The sequence below is a fragment of the Aptenodytes patagonicus genome, chromosome 2 (assembly GCF_965638725.1).
Source record: "Aptenodytes patagonicus chromosome 2, bAptPat1.pri.cur, whole genome shotgun sequence".
NCBI lineage: Eukaryota > Metazoa > Chordata > Aves > Sphenisciformes > Spheniscidae > Aptenodytes > Aptenodytes patagonicus.
Genome location: NC_134950.1, coordinates 25,150,705 through 25,164,908, shown reverse-complemented (window position 1 = coordinate 25,164,908; position 14,204 = coordinate 25,150,705). Strand labels below are relative to the sequence as shown.

Here is a 14,204-nt window from a genome sequence, read left to right as displayed (position 1 = left end):
GGCGGGATTTCAAGGTTCTCCCTTCACTCCACTTCGCTTTGGTTTCCCTTTGTGATTTTTGGCAAGGGAGATCTGCACTTCAAGTTTGTTGTCTGCCAAGTGGGATGGTTGTATTCATTTCACTTAGGTGATGTTAATTAACTCAGGTTACTTAAATAGGTGGGGATACTGCATAAATAAAAAGTTGTACTGATCTTTTTCCCTTGCTCTGCAAAGGCATTGTGTAGTAACTACAGTGTCATAGTGTATGTATCTAAGGCTCCAATGTGATTTCTTCCTATTATTAACACAAATCAATAGGAGTGGACCACTGTGCTGAAAGCAATCATGGCTGCGAGCAACTGTGCCTAAATACTGATAGCTCCTATGTCTGTCAGTGCTCTGAAGGATTTGTCATCAATGAGGACCTAAAAACCTGCACACGTAAGTCTTGTGTGAACCTCCTTGACCTCAGCTCACCTGGGAAAGGTTTCTGTTTTCATACAGGGAAGAGGACACACCTTCAATTTATTCTTGCAGTCTGCATTTCGATAGTACTTCAATAATGATTTGAAAGCAGAAACAGACAGAAAAAGGAATTAGGAAAGGATACTTGTCAAGATAACTGTAAATCCTCACATATTCAGAAAATTTTTGGAAGATCTGTTCATCCCCAGGTGTTGAGGACAGTTTTTCAGTCACATGACAAATGTGTCTGACTGACAGGTCATCTTGACAGCAGTGTCCCCCAGGCAAACTGCTTCAGCTTACCTGGGGCAGGCGGAGAAGTGAGAGTCCCACACTGAGCTTTACATTTTGCATGGGAGCCCTTAATAAGAGAACAAAAGTTGTCCTGACAGCTCTCCACCCTTTATAAATCTAATAATCATTGAGAATCATTGCAGTTTCGCAAATAACTGAATTGCCTCCTTCACTGGAAAAATAATATATAGAAAGGGCCAGGAAAAGAGTAACGTGAATGCATTTTGCCTGTAGACTTTTCCTGGACCTCTTTGATGAGAGGGTTTTGGCCACTTTTTCTACAGATTTTGGAGGTACATTATTTTTCAAGCTTGTTGAGTGTTGGAGCAGCTCCAGAGTTTGCTCCTTTTCTTGCACCCAGGCAACACAGTTTTAACAGAAGTCAAACTGCAAGTGCTCAGTCACAAAAATGATCCAGGGAGAAGTGAGGCAAATCAGCAAAGGCAATTTGTCTTTGTCTTTAACCTTGTCTTTGCCTCTATGCTAAGCTTTTTAGCCCCATCCAATACCTTGACAGACTTTGCTTCTGTCTGCCACTGCAGCTCTCTAGAAAGGGGCAGACAGTAATGCAAAAGCAGAACTAGTGTACATGTAACAGCGATAGGGTCTGCTAGAAACAATTTATCTAGACATTTATCTAAAAGAACCACTGGCAATTTAGAAACAGCCAAACTATGGAGTTTTATCAACTTGCAAATGGAAAATCCCTTTTCCTTTATAGTAAAAAGAGGTGGTTTTTCCACTCTTGAGTTATTTTCCTCCAGGCCGTACTTGGAGACCTATCAGCAGCATTAAAACAGTGCTGTGGCTTCTGGAATCCCTCCGTGCAATGAAACTGAGAGCTTTTGAACAGCTCTTCTTCTTGCCGGCATACCCCTCTCCTCATATATATTTAGGAAAGAGATTTGTCCTATTCCTGAGCTCCAGATGAGTTGTTGAAACCTCATGGACATTTTTAGGCTATCATGAAAAGAGTTTTGGCACTTTGGGATTTCCTGAATGAGCAGTTGAATGGAAGGGATTAGCATTTAACATATACCACTCCTAATGGGAAAACATCTGGGAATTACAATTCTGGTGTCATATACACAGGCACAAGTATCTTAAGACAGCTGTGGGAGCACCTGAATGGTAAACAGATTTCTACTCTGACAACTAATTACAAAAAAATGAGTGACACCATGGGTGTAGCCAATAGACAGTAGCAAGTGCTGCCTGCAGGATCCCAGGGATCCTATGTCTTCGTATTACAGAGAAGAAACACTTAGTAAATTTGAGATGAAAAATGGACCATATTTGACAGTACTTGTCATTTGCAATTCTTTGCAAAAGCTTGAATAGTGTAAGCCAAAGCCCACTGGGGTCCCTGAGAGGTTTTCTGCTTGCTGCCACAGCAGCTGGGTCAGGCACACAAGTGAGTTCTGGGGACTGCCACCTTCACATCGGACCATTTAGAGACTGTATTTAAAGAAGAATGTTCACAAGGTAGCTTTTATGTCTTTGCCACTGTCTTATGTAAAATCATTGCTCAAGTGTTTTGTTTTGTTTTGTTTTAAATCAATTTGTAAGTACTGAGACATGGACTCTGTTGAGCATAGGAAAGTATGATTTCTCAACTCTATTTAAAGCAACTAATGGAAAGTACACCACAAGGCCCTCTTACATTTTATTGAAGCTGTATGTATAGTATCAGATGAGGAACTGGATTATTGTTTAAGCAGTTCAATGTATTTATATTTACTTGCTTATATGCCCTGCAAATACTAGAGATGAAAAATAATTGATTCATTATTTGTTAAATTCTTTTAATAACTTCAATTGCTCCTACAGGAGTTGACTATTGTGCTCTGAGTGATCATGGCTGTGAACATTTATGTGTAAATGGCGACAGATCTTATACTTGTCAGTGTTTTGAAGGATACAGGCTTCGTAACGATGGGAAAACATGTAAACGTAAGTTATTATTCAGCAACTCGGAGTTAGATTTTTATTACACACATAGAAGAAATCTGTAAGGTAGGATTTGATTGCCTAAACGTTGCTGTCCAGTGTCATTTTAAATGCTCAAGGATTCCAGAAGTTCATGGTTTCCCCTTTGGTGTCATATTTGCCAGCAGTATATCAATATCTTGGATATGCTAAGGCATCTAAAGTGGTACTGGATGCATACTTTTAGGCACCTGAATCACACCCTAAATGTCTGTGCCATTTAAAAAGTAGCCCTGAAATTGGACTGTTGTGGATCCAAAACTATTTTATTCTGACTTACATCCTTATGTGGGACAACTGTAATTTTCTTCTCAAATCAAGGCAAAAATATATGATGTTTCTAAAGTCTTATACAGCATGAAGCTTGCAATATTATTAATGGAAAGTTCATTTTGTCCAGCATGGCATAAGGATGATTGCAAAAGAGATATCATAATTGCATTACATATTTGCCTACATTATGCAGTTATGATGAGTGACAGATATAAAGAAAAAATTCATTGCAAATTTTTCTCCATTTTTATAGCTTTGATCACTAAGCGATCAAAGAAGAATCATGGATAAGTCTCTGAAAAACACACAGGCATTAAGTATTTTGTAACTGTAACCCCAATAATATCCATAGATCTCATCAACTTCTGCTGTTAAAAAACATTTACAGAAAAATAATTAAAGTCATCCATGACTGGTAATAAAGATATTACCATGACAGATGAAAAGCTCCTTATTCTCAGTTTGTGTATCACAACAACACCCTACTTTGTTATTCCATGCAAACAGAGACAAATTCTGCTTGTCTCAATTCTCTGCTTGTACTGACACTCTAAAAGCAAGTGAAATGTTCTGTCCATGCAGAAGTCCAGAGGGATCTAGATAGGTTGGAGCATTGGGCTATGATTAATGGGATTAAATTTAACAAGTCGAAATGACAGATTCTGCACCTAGAATGGAGTAACGCCAGGCACAAGTATAAACTGGAGAGGAGCGGCTGGAGACCAGCCCTGCAGAAAGGGACCTGGGGCTATTGGTCGACAGCAGGTTCAATATGCGTCAGCAGTGTGCCCTGGCAGCCAAAAGGGCAAACCGCATCCTGGGGTGCATCAAACACAGCATAACCAGCCCGTCAAAAGAGGTGATTATCCTGCTGTATTCAGCACTGGTGTGGCCTCACCTTGAGCACTGTGTGCAGTTCTGGGCCCCACAATTTAAGAAGGATGTGAAGGTCCTTGAATGCGTCCAGAGGAGGGCAACAAAGCTGGTGAAAGGGCTGGAAGGTATGTCCTACGAGGAGCAGCTAAGGACTCTGGGCTTATCTAGTTTGGAGAAAAAGGAGGCTGAGGGGCAACCTCATTGCTCTCTCCAGCTTCCTGAGGAGGGGAAGCAGAGAGGGAGGTGCTGATCTCTTCTCCCTGGTATCCAGTGATAGGACACATGGGAATATGTCAAAGCTGCGCCAGGGGAGGTTTAGGCTGGACATGAGGAAGCATTTCTTTACCGAGAGGGTGGTCAAACACTGGAACAGGCTTCCTAGAGAGGTGGTCGATGCCCCAAGCCTGTCAGCGTTTAAGAGCCAATTAGACAATGCCCTTAACAACATGCTTTAACTTTTGGTCAGACCTGAAGTGGTCAGGCAGTTGGACTAGATGATCGTTGTAGGTCCCTTCCAACTGAAATAGTCTGTTCTATTCTATTCTAAGTCCTTGCGGAAAAACAAAGGGTGTAGGGAGGAAAGTGAAAGCAAGATGTTAGTTTATCTAACCTTAATTAATATTTTATTTTATTTTGAAATATGAATTGTATCTAAATTCTGTATCAGAAAACCCCACTGAACATCTGCTTGCCCAATTATAGCTGACAGTTTTCCAGAATTTCACAGCAGGATCATATAATTTGTCTTTCTCGCTACCCTTAATACTACATACACCAAACTTTTGTAATCCTACTTTACAGAAGAATGACAAACACCTTCTGAACTTAAGCACAGAGGAAAAAAAAGCGTAACTGTTTCAGGTTTGAGCAGGTTCATTACTGAGGGTAAAAAGATGATAGTAGAAAGATCTGTTTATCACCAGAAAGTTTACTTGAAATGTGGATGTGGAATTTAGGTGCCTTTGGAAATCACTAATCTGCATGCTAGGGACACGTGAAATTCTACAAACTCTAGAACTGGAACAGTGGACTTTTCCTTAATAGGGAGGTTGTAAAATTAGCAGGACAAAGATGTACCTTTTTGTTACAAGAAAAAAAGACAGCAGATGCTATAAATGATTTGCAGGATTGAGTCCAGTATACTAGCGAGGACAAGAACATTCAGTAGTTGGGAATTGTAAGACTTTGAACATCTTGCTCTTAACTAACATAATTTTTTATCTATTAAATTATTCCCAGGTAAAAATGTCTGCAAATCAGTCAATCATGGCTGTGAGCATATTTGTGTTAGCGCTGACAATTCCTACATCTGCAAGTGTCGTGAGGGATTTGTATTGAGAGAAGATGGCAAGACGTGCAGAAGTGAGTGACTGGTATCTATTGAACATTTTTGCATGTGCATCAGGCAAGGAAAGAAAGGGTTTTTTCACTTCTCACTGGAAAAAAAACTTCCTTTTGATATCTACATTTTTTTAACATGTTTTCATTCAAAACCTGTATTTATATCAATCATTCCCAGGACGGGACATCTGCAAATCAGTCAGCCATGGCTGTGAGCATATTTGTGTTAACAAAGATGACTCGTATGTTTGCAAGTGTCATGAGGGTTTTCTGCTGAGGGAAGACGGGAAAACATGCAGAAGTAAGTACTCTGATAATTACTCATAGACTTTTATCTACAGTATGTGGATTTGTGGAAGTGTTCTAATAAATACAATAACAACAGTTTACTGTTATAATATAGGAGTAGTATTGTTATACCTGCCAGAAGCTTGTAAGAGACTCTGTGGACAGAAATAGCGTATTTTAATAGCCAAACTGTTACGACTGGAGGCAAAAAAGATCCACATTTTTTCAGGTACCAAGGGTTAGAAGTGTTTGCTGCCTACATTTTTGCCCATTTCTTCCAGTGGTATCAGTAGAAGCATAGAATCATAGAATCATTGAGGTTGGAAAAGACCTCTAAGATCATCGAGTCCAACCATCGACCCAACACCACCATGCCCACTAAACCATGTCCCTAAGTGCCTCATCTACTCGTCTTTTAAATACCTCCAGGGATGGGGACTCAACCACTTCCCTGGGCAGCCTGTTCCAATGTTTAACCACTCTTTCAGGAAAGACATTTTTCCTCACATCCAATCTAAACCTCCCCTGGCGCAACTTGAGGCCATTTCCTCTCGTCCTATCGCTAGTTACTTGGGAGAAGAGACCGACACCCACCTCGCTACAACCTCCTTTCAGGGAGTTGTAGAGAGCGATGAGGTCTCCCCTCAGCCTCCTCCTCTCCAGGCTAAACAACCCCAGTTCCCTCAGCCGCTCCTCATAAGACTTGTTCTCCAGACCCCTCACCAGCCTCGTTGCCCTTCTCTGGACACGCTCCAGCACCTCGACGTCCTTCTTGTAGTGGGGGGCCCAAAACTGAACACAGTATTCGAGGTGTGGCCTCACCAGTGCCGAGTACAGGGGCACGATCACTTCCCTACTCCTGCTGGCCACACTGTTTCTGATAGAGGCCAGGATGCCACTGGCCTTCTTGGCCGCCTGGGCACACTGCCGGCTCATGTTCAGCCAGCTGTCGACCACCACCCCCAGGTCCTTCTCTGCCAGGCAGCTTTCCAGCCACTCTTCCCCAAGCCTGTAGCGCTGCATGGGGTTGTTGTGGCCGAAGTGCAGGACCCGGCACTTGGCCTTGTTGAATCTCATACAGTTGGTCTGGGCCCATCGATCCAGCCTGTCCAGGTCCCTCTGCAGAGCCTTCCTACCCTCAAGCAGATCAACACTCCCACCCAACTTGGTGTCATCTGCAAACTTACTGAGGGTGCACTGAATCCCCTCATCCAGATCATCGATAAAGATATTGAAGAAGACCGGCCCCAACACTGAGCCCTGGGGAACACCGCTCGTGACCGGCCGCCAACTGGATTGAACTCCATTCACCACAACTCTCTGGGCCCGGCCGTCCCGCCAGTTTTTTACCCAGCACAGAGTACACCTGTCTAAGCAGTACACCAGTAGACCTAATAAAAGCTATTATTGCTCCCTGCATGATACATTCGCTGTAGATGTGCTTTAACAAAATATCATCAACTGTTCTCAGATAAAGACGTTTGCGGTTCAGTTAACCATGGCTGTGAACATGTTTGTGTTAATGCTGATGAGTCATACATCTGCCAGTGTTACGAGGGATTTGCACTAAGGGAAGATGGAAAAACATGCAGAAGTAAGTATCCTTATCTTTAATAGAAGATTTCCTTTACAATCTGTGTATTCATAGACAAGTTTTAAATACCAGAACCTTATTTTTTTTCCAGATAAAGATGTTTGCAATTCTGTTGACCATGGCTGTGAGCATGTTTGCGTGAATACTGATAGTTCATACATTTGCCAGTGCTACGAGGGTTTTGTGTTGAGGGAAGATAAGAAAACGTGTAAAAGTAAGTTATTTTATGTTACTGTATTTTTTACACTCAGAGGTCTACTGAAGAAACATTGTATTAGAGGTAGGTCTTCTTATAGGGGATTTTGCCTGACAAAAAGGAGGATAAATTCTTTATTTAGTAGGAACTTACTACTTTTAGTCTTTAATGTTTTGGAAATGTTCTCATTTATCAAACTGTAGTAAATAAAATCTAAATTATTCCTAGATAAGGACATCTGCAAATCAGTCAGTCATGGCTGTGAACATCTTTGTGTTAATAATGACAATTCATACACTTGCCAGTGCCATGATGGATTTGTACTAAGGCAAGATGGGAAAACATGCCGAAGTAAGTAGCTTATGACTAAAAGAAGAAATTTCATTTTCCTTTTATTAGGAGATTATTCACTGTTTCGTAGTGGTCAGAACGGAATATTGTTCTCTATAGATCATAAGACTTCTATGAATTATTGTTTGAACTAAGGATACATTTCAGAAAATCAGCCAATTTTAAGGTTTGAATGTAGCTTTTAAAATGTGAACTTCATTTCTAGATTATGTTGAGTTTTAATCTTGAGCATAGGATGTTGCTGTATTTTACTTTGATGGGTTGAAGTTCTAATTGCCACTGTGTTGTTCTGTGTATATTCATGCAGATCATGACTTAACCTGTTCCCTAACTTAACCTCTTAGCATGTTCTTTTGTAAATGATAAGCAGATGAAACTCCTTCAGGCTCTTTATATGTTTTCTAATCTTTTCATAAATCTCTTCTTGCTCCCCTAAAACCTCTGCTATTTATCAGCATCCTTGTGGGGGCACCACAGAGGTACAAAGTCTTCTAATAGGAGACACAGCAGGGTCCAGCGTAGAGGAACTATAAACCACCTAATTCTTATTTGAATCTACCTATCTTTTTTGATCTTTTATCTTTTTTTAATCTATCTTTTTTTATGACCAAAGATAGCATTAGTCTGTGACCAAAATATTCTGCTAGCACTTGTGTTCAGTTAGTTATCTGCCATGATCATAAGCTGTTTAAGACTCTCAGTAACACACGTGTCCCACATACTGTAAGTACAGCCTTCATTCTTTGTTTCTAAATGTTTATGCTTAGTTCTGGCTATTTTAAAATACATATGATTTGCTGTTATCCAGCTTGCAAAAAGATTCATGTCTCCTTATATCAGCAGCTGCTCTATTTTTATTTGCCATTCTCTCAAAACTGGAGTAACCTACAAATTTTGTCAGTGATTGTTTTGTATTTTCTTTTGGGTTGTTCATAAAAATTTTTAATAGAGGAGCAGGGCAAATTCTTAGAAAGAAAGGCACTTGATGTTCCCCAGTTTACAATTTATTCTGAAGACCTCCCTAGCCAGTGTTAATCCATATAATGTTGATTCTGTAGCCAGTTTTCTTAACCAAAATAAATACCAAGACTGCTGCCTTGCTGAATGCTCCATTGTATGAACAGCATGAGCTTTAGAACCAGCCTCATAATCTATTAAAAAAGATATTTATTTGGTTTTCCAGGATCTATTTTTCCATACCACCAAGTTGATTGATATTAATTCTCTTTCTTTGATTTTACTCTGAATCAAGTTCCACATTATCTATTCCATTATTTTAATGCAGATCAATGTCAAGCTGACGGGCTTACAATGAACTACTCATCCTTTTCAAACACTGGAACAATAGTATTTTTTCACTGTGTGTGCATACACTGGGGATGGAGACTGCTCAGTGTTTTGGGGCTTCCTCAGAGTTCTAGGAGTTACTGAAAAATAACAGTCAGCGTCCAAGGTGTTCTTCAGCCAGCTCTTTTACAACTCTTCGCTGCAAGTTATCTGGAGTTACTGATTTAAAAATGTGTGTGTCTTCAGTAGGTACTGTGTGACCTACTTCTCAGCTGATGAAACTCTTCACTCCAACAATATCATCAGTAGCCTATTTCATAAGTTCAGATCTGAATACACGAAATATTTTTAACTTTTCTGCATTAAGATTGGCAATTCTACCATTTCTATCCATTAATTAACAATACATTGTTAGAATGCTTTTTGTTCCTAATAATCTTTAAATAACTTACTCATACTATCCTTTATTTTGTTGGCCATGTGCCCCCTTGTCCTTTATCTTATTATTTCAGCGTTTTCAAATTCCTAATATTTTCGTGTTCAGTAAATACTGTGAATGTTCCTTTCTTTCAATCATTATTCAAATCTTATAGCTGTTTTCAATTTCAATTTCTAAATGAGGTTGTTTTTTTAACTACTCTGGCATTCTTTTTAGATTATGGGACTACATTTTTGGGGGGTATCTAGTAAAATAATCTTAAATAGTGCAATCATTCACTTTTTTTTATTATTATTATTATTCCCCCACCATCCCAAAATACTCTGGCTCATATTTGCTTTCAGCTACGTAAAATTCATCCTTTTGAAGTAATAGCCATGTCTGCTGCTGGTTTGTGTTTGATTCTGTTTATAAACCACAAATGTGTCTGAGTTGCACACAGCTGTGCATAAGCAGATGCTAATTTTTACTTACATGATAATTTCTTCTTTATCAGCTATAATAGGATCTAGTTTAGATTGCTATGTCTTAAATGTAATGCTTGTTGAGTTAGAAGATTGTCCTCTGTAGAAGTTTTTGGAATTTTTGTATTCGCAGCATGAGACCTCCAGGTAATTTGACTCAGATTGAAGTTCTTGTAAAAATATAAGTTTTTCCTCCCTACACATTAAACCTAAGTATTTTGCTGAAGAGTCAGTCTGAACTTGGCTGTCAGTACTGTTCTACTTTCCATGTAAAGGTAGTGTATTAGCATTAGCATTAGCATCTCCATTAGCAATTGAGAATATTTTCTTTTGTGTTGCAGTGAAAAAGAAACAGGGAATGCTGATAGATGGCTCCACTTCTTTCTGTACTTTCTCCCCATCTATTGTCCTTGAAGAGGTTTTAACCAACTGGTTTTAACATTGCAGTCATACAAATCCTCCCATCAATTTTCAGCAATAGCAGTTAGATTCTTATTTATCCTCTTAAATGAGTAGTTCCTATTCTTCTGGGGTTTGTTTATGCAGACTCTTGGCATTGATGTAAGAAAGTTAAAGAATTATTTTGCTTCATGTCCTGTGGTGTTTTGCTTAATTTTGTTTTTTCCAGCATGAATTTGTGCTAAATGACTGTACTAAATTATTCCTTCCTTTCACTCTTACTGCTCTTAATGTAAAGTCCTCCTCCTTAATCTAGTCAGATTAATCCTAAAATGATTTATTGTCAGTGGGAAGCCATCCGAACCATGCAATTCTTTCTGCTCAGATGGTGAAGAACTCATGCTCCACGTATGCTAAGCTGTCTGTCATTTAACTAGCCAGAGATTTGCTTTCAGTTTGCAGGCTTCCATCTTTCTTTGCTCATGGGATTACCCCCACAGTTTTTGTATTTATAAAAAAAGTTTAACTAGCGAACCACATTAAATATTATCTAACTATTCCCAGGCAAGGATATTTGCAAATCAGTCAACCATGGCTGTGAACATGCTTGCGTTAATGCTGGTGATTCATTCGTTTGTAAGTGTCAGGAGGGATTCCTGCTAAGAGAAGATGGAAAAACATGCAAAAGTAAGTAGTCTGATATTTATCAGCATACTTTTTATCTGCAGCTCATGCTTGTGTAGAAATGCATTAACCAGCAAGAGCTGTCATCTGTTTTCAGATAAAGATGTTTGCAAATCAGTCAACCATGGCTGTGAACATATTTGTGTTAATACTGATGATTCGTATATCTGCAAATGCCATGACGGGTTCCTACTGAGAGAAGATGGGAAAACCTGCAGAAGTAAGTACCATGAGAACTTAATTTGATGAATTACACATGTAATCGAGGCCTCGGCTGATGTATGTTGACTACCAACTCTTGTTTGCAGACAAGGATGTTTGCAATTCAGTCAACCATGGCTGTGAACAGGTTTGTGTGAATACTGAAGATTCCTACATCTGCAAGTGTCATGAAAAATTCGTACTGAAGGAAGATGGAAAGACATGTAGATGTGAGTAGCCTGAGCTGTAGAAGTATGGTTTTATTTGAGGCTTTTAAGTGTTGCGGCTGTGAGTATTTGCACATGTGTACATTTGTGATTTCCAACTATTTGAGCTGGTTAATAAAAGATAATTATCTCTCCTAATGAACCTCACCTGACAAACTCCATCCACTCTTCTCAGATAAAGATGTTTGCAACTCAGTTGACCATGGCTGTGAACATATTTGTGTTAATACTGATGATTCCTATATCTGCAAGTGTCACGAGGACTTCATACTGAGGGAAGATGGGAAAACTTGTAGGAGTAAGTTGTTTAATTTTTGTTTTGTACTTCCTGTTAATGAAACACACTATCCAACAGTAGTGTGTTATTTGTGTCTTTAATATAGAATCAACTTCATGGAAGTGAGCTCCTTCATGGAAGACTATTGCCATAATTTTTACATTTTGTGAGTTTTTTACCTAGCTGTGCTAAATATAATTTTCATTATTCCAAAGTAAAAATATCTGCAAAACAGTCAACCATGGTTGTGAACATGTCTGTGTTCCAACTGGCGATTCATACATGTGTCAGTGTCACAAGGGGTTTATTTTGAGGCGAGACAGGAAAACATGCAGGAGTGAGTAGCTGAAATTTTTATGGGGAATATGTTTTTTCAGTCATAAAAGAAATAACAGACTTAATTTCACTCAAAGCTTGTTCATGCCAGTTTTGCATTTGAGAAATGGTCTAATAAGGAAATTCTCTTAACAATTCTCAGATAAAGACCTGTGTAAATCCATTGACCATGGCTGTGAACATGTGTGCATTAATTATAACAATTCATACAGCTGTCAGTGCCATGAGGGTTTTGTCCTGCGACAAGATGGGAAAACATGTCAAAGTAAGTAACTCAGTATGTCTGTCAGCTGCTCTTCTCTGGCATCGCTACATAAATGAACAAAGATGTTATACTCCTTTGTCATACATTCTTCAAATATCATGTTTGGAGTCTTTGAATTTATAAATATGTTAAATAGAATACATATCAATATTTCAATTTTTCCTAGATAAAGATGTCTGCAAATCAGTTGCCCATGGTTGTGAACATATTTGTGTTAATATTGACGATTCATACATCTGCAAATGCCAGAAGGGATATGTACTAAAAGAGGATCAGAAAACATGCAGAAGTAAGTACAGTTTATTTAGAAAGCATTTGTTTCTTTGATTTCTAAAATTACTTGCCCTCACTTCAAATGCCTCATTTCAAAAAATGCTATATAATGTGATTATATTTTTGTTAAACTCTTGGTCATAGGCACACTCTTAGCTTTTGATATAGACTGTACACAACATCTTCAGACATGCTGGCAATGTTGAATGAGCCAGGAACAAGGTACTCTAGATGATCTCTGAGTTTATGCAGTCCCTGGGTATCTAGGTCCCTTTTCCAGCTTTGTGGAGTTTTTTCATGATCTGAACACTCTGCTGCTTATTTCACAGCATGCACTGAAGGCCCACTTGACCTGGTGTTTGTGATTGATGGATCAAAAAGTCTCGGAGAGGATAATTTTGAAATTGTAAAACAATTTGTCTTGGGAATCTTGGATTCACTTGAGATTTCACCCAAAGCTGCTCGAGTTGGTTTGCTTCAGTATTCCACTGAAGTTCACACAGAGTTTACATTAAGGCAGTTCAGCTCAGCCAAAGACATGAAGAAAGCTGTATCGCAAATGAAATACATGGGGCGAGGTTCCATGACAGGACTGGCTCTGAAGCAAATGTTTGAGAGAAGTTTCACAGAAACAGAAGGAGCAAGACCATTTTCAGCAAATGTCCCTCGAATCTCCATCGTATTTACGGATGGACGAGCCCAAGATGAAGTCTCCGAGTGGGCTACTAGAGCAAAGCGAAACGGTAAGTGGAGATGTTTTTGACTCATTCTAAAAGGCAAATATTGTTAGAAATAAGATGTGGTAATAGTATGGATGTGCTACGCGATGTGCTAATCAAGAGAGCATTTGCTATAGCAGTCTGGCTAGTACAGCGACCACTGTAGCAGAACATTGGATCTTTGGTGTTCACAGGAACCTTTGCTACAAGGCATGTATGTCATCCCTAGTGCAGGACCCATGATGAATGTCTCACCACTGGGGTTCCGTGCCATCCACAGTTAGTGGTACTACCCACCTGGCATGCCATGCAGTGCCCTGAACGTATCCACTAAGGGTAGACATTTGATACAGAGATTTGGGAACACTGGGAACTTCATCAAAAATTCTAAGCAAGCAATAAAAAACCCCCAACCTGTCTCTTCAAAATACAGAAATCTATCCTCCTGAGAAATACTATGGTAGTAATTGGTGATGTTATATTTTTCTTTACATATATTCTGTATTTTTATCCAATTTTATAGTGCTGATGGTGTTCTGGAAGGAAGACAGGTCCTCTTTACAAAAGGTTATAGCTGTAGTGCTCTCTGTCTTTCTGTTTCTATGTGCCTTATCAGGTCATATGCTGAAATGTAACTGAAAACTGGTGATTTTTAATTTAGAATACGTCTGGGGAGAAATCCATCCTCTAGGACACCTGTACCACAAATCAGAAACTTTTCAGCTGTTTAGCAGAGTCAACTAAAAGTTTTAAAAACTTTTCAAGAAAATAAAGGATCCCTTTTTTCTTTGCAAAATATTTTCTATTTTATGAGAAACTGCTTTAAGAACCGTGGCAGATGGCCCACAACACAGAGAAAATAGTCAGACTTTAGAAGATGCTGCACATCTTCTTTCTGTTCTTGTTTTACTGACTTGATATATCAATCATAACTTGATACATGATTCGTATAGTGTTGGTCAGGACTGATACCTCTCTGTAACG

General features: G+C 39.1%; 1 protein-coding gene across 2 annotated transcripts in view; it reads left to right on the top strand.

The window, feature by feature from the left end:
• The window catches only part of MATN2 (matrilin 2), a 76,277-nt gene that overhangs the window by 51,468 nt on the left and 10,605 nt on the right, over positions 1-14,204 (top strand). For both annotated transcript variants that reach the window (XM_076329365.1, XM_076329364.1), the window contains exons 8-21: positions 301-423; positions 2,572-2,694; positions 5,119-5,241; positions 5,399-5,521; positions 6,980-7,102; positions 7,194-7,316; positions 7,527-7,649; positions 10,803-10,925; positions 11,020-11,142; positions 11,231-11,353; positions 11,526-11,648; positions 12,106-12,228; positions 12,395-12,517; positions 12,831-13,244. In XM_076329365.1, the coding sequence (XP_076185480.1) occupies positions 301-423; positions 2,572-2,694; positions 5,119-5,241; positions 5,399-5,521; positions 6,980-7,102; positions 7,194-7,316; positions 7,527-7,649; positions 10,803-10,925; positions 11,020-11,142; positions 11,231-11,353; positions 11,526-11,648; positions 12,106-12,228; positions 12,395-12,517; positions 12,831-13,244 (2,013 nt within the window). The remainder of the gene's footprint in view (positions 1-300; positions 424-2,571; positions 2,695-5,118; positions 5,242-5,398; positions 5,522-6,979; positions 7,103-7,193; positions 7,317-7,526; positions 7,650-10,802; positions 10,926-11,019; positions 11,143-11,230; positions 11,354-11,525; positions 11,649-12,105; positions 12,229-12,394; positions 12,518-12,830; positions 13,245-14,204) is intronic.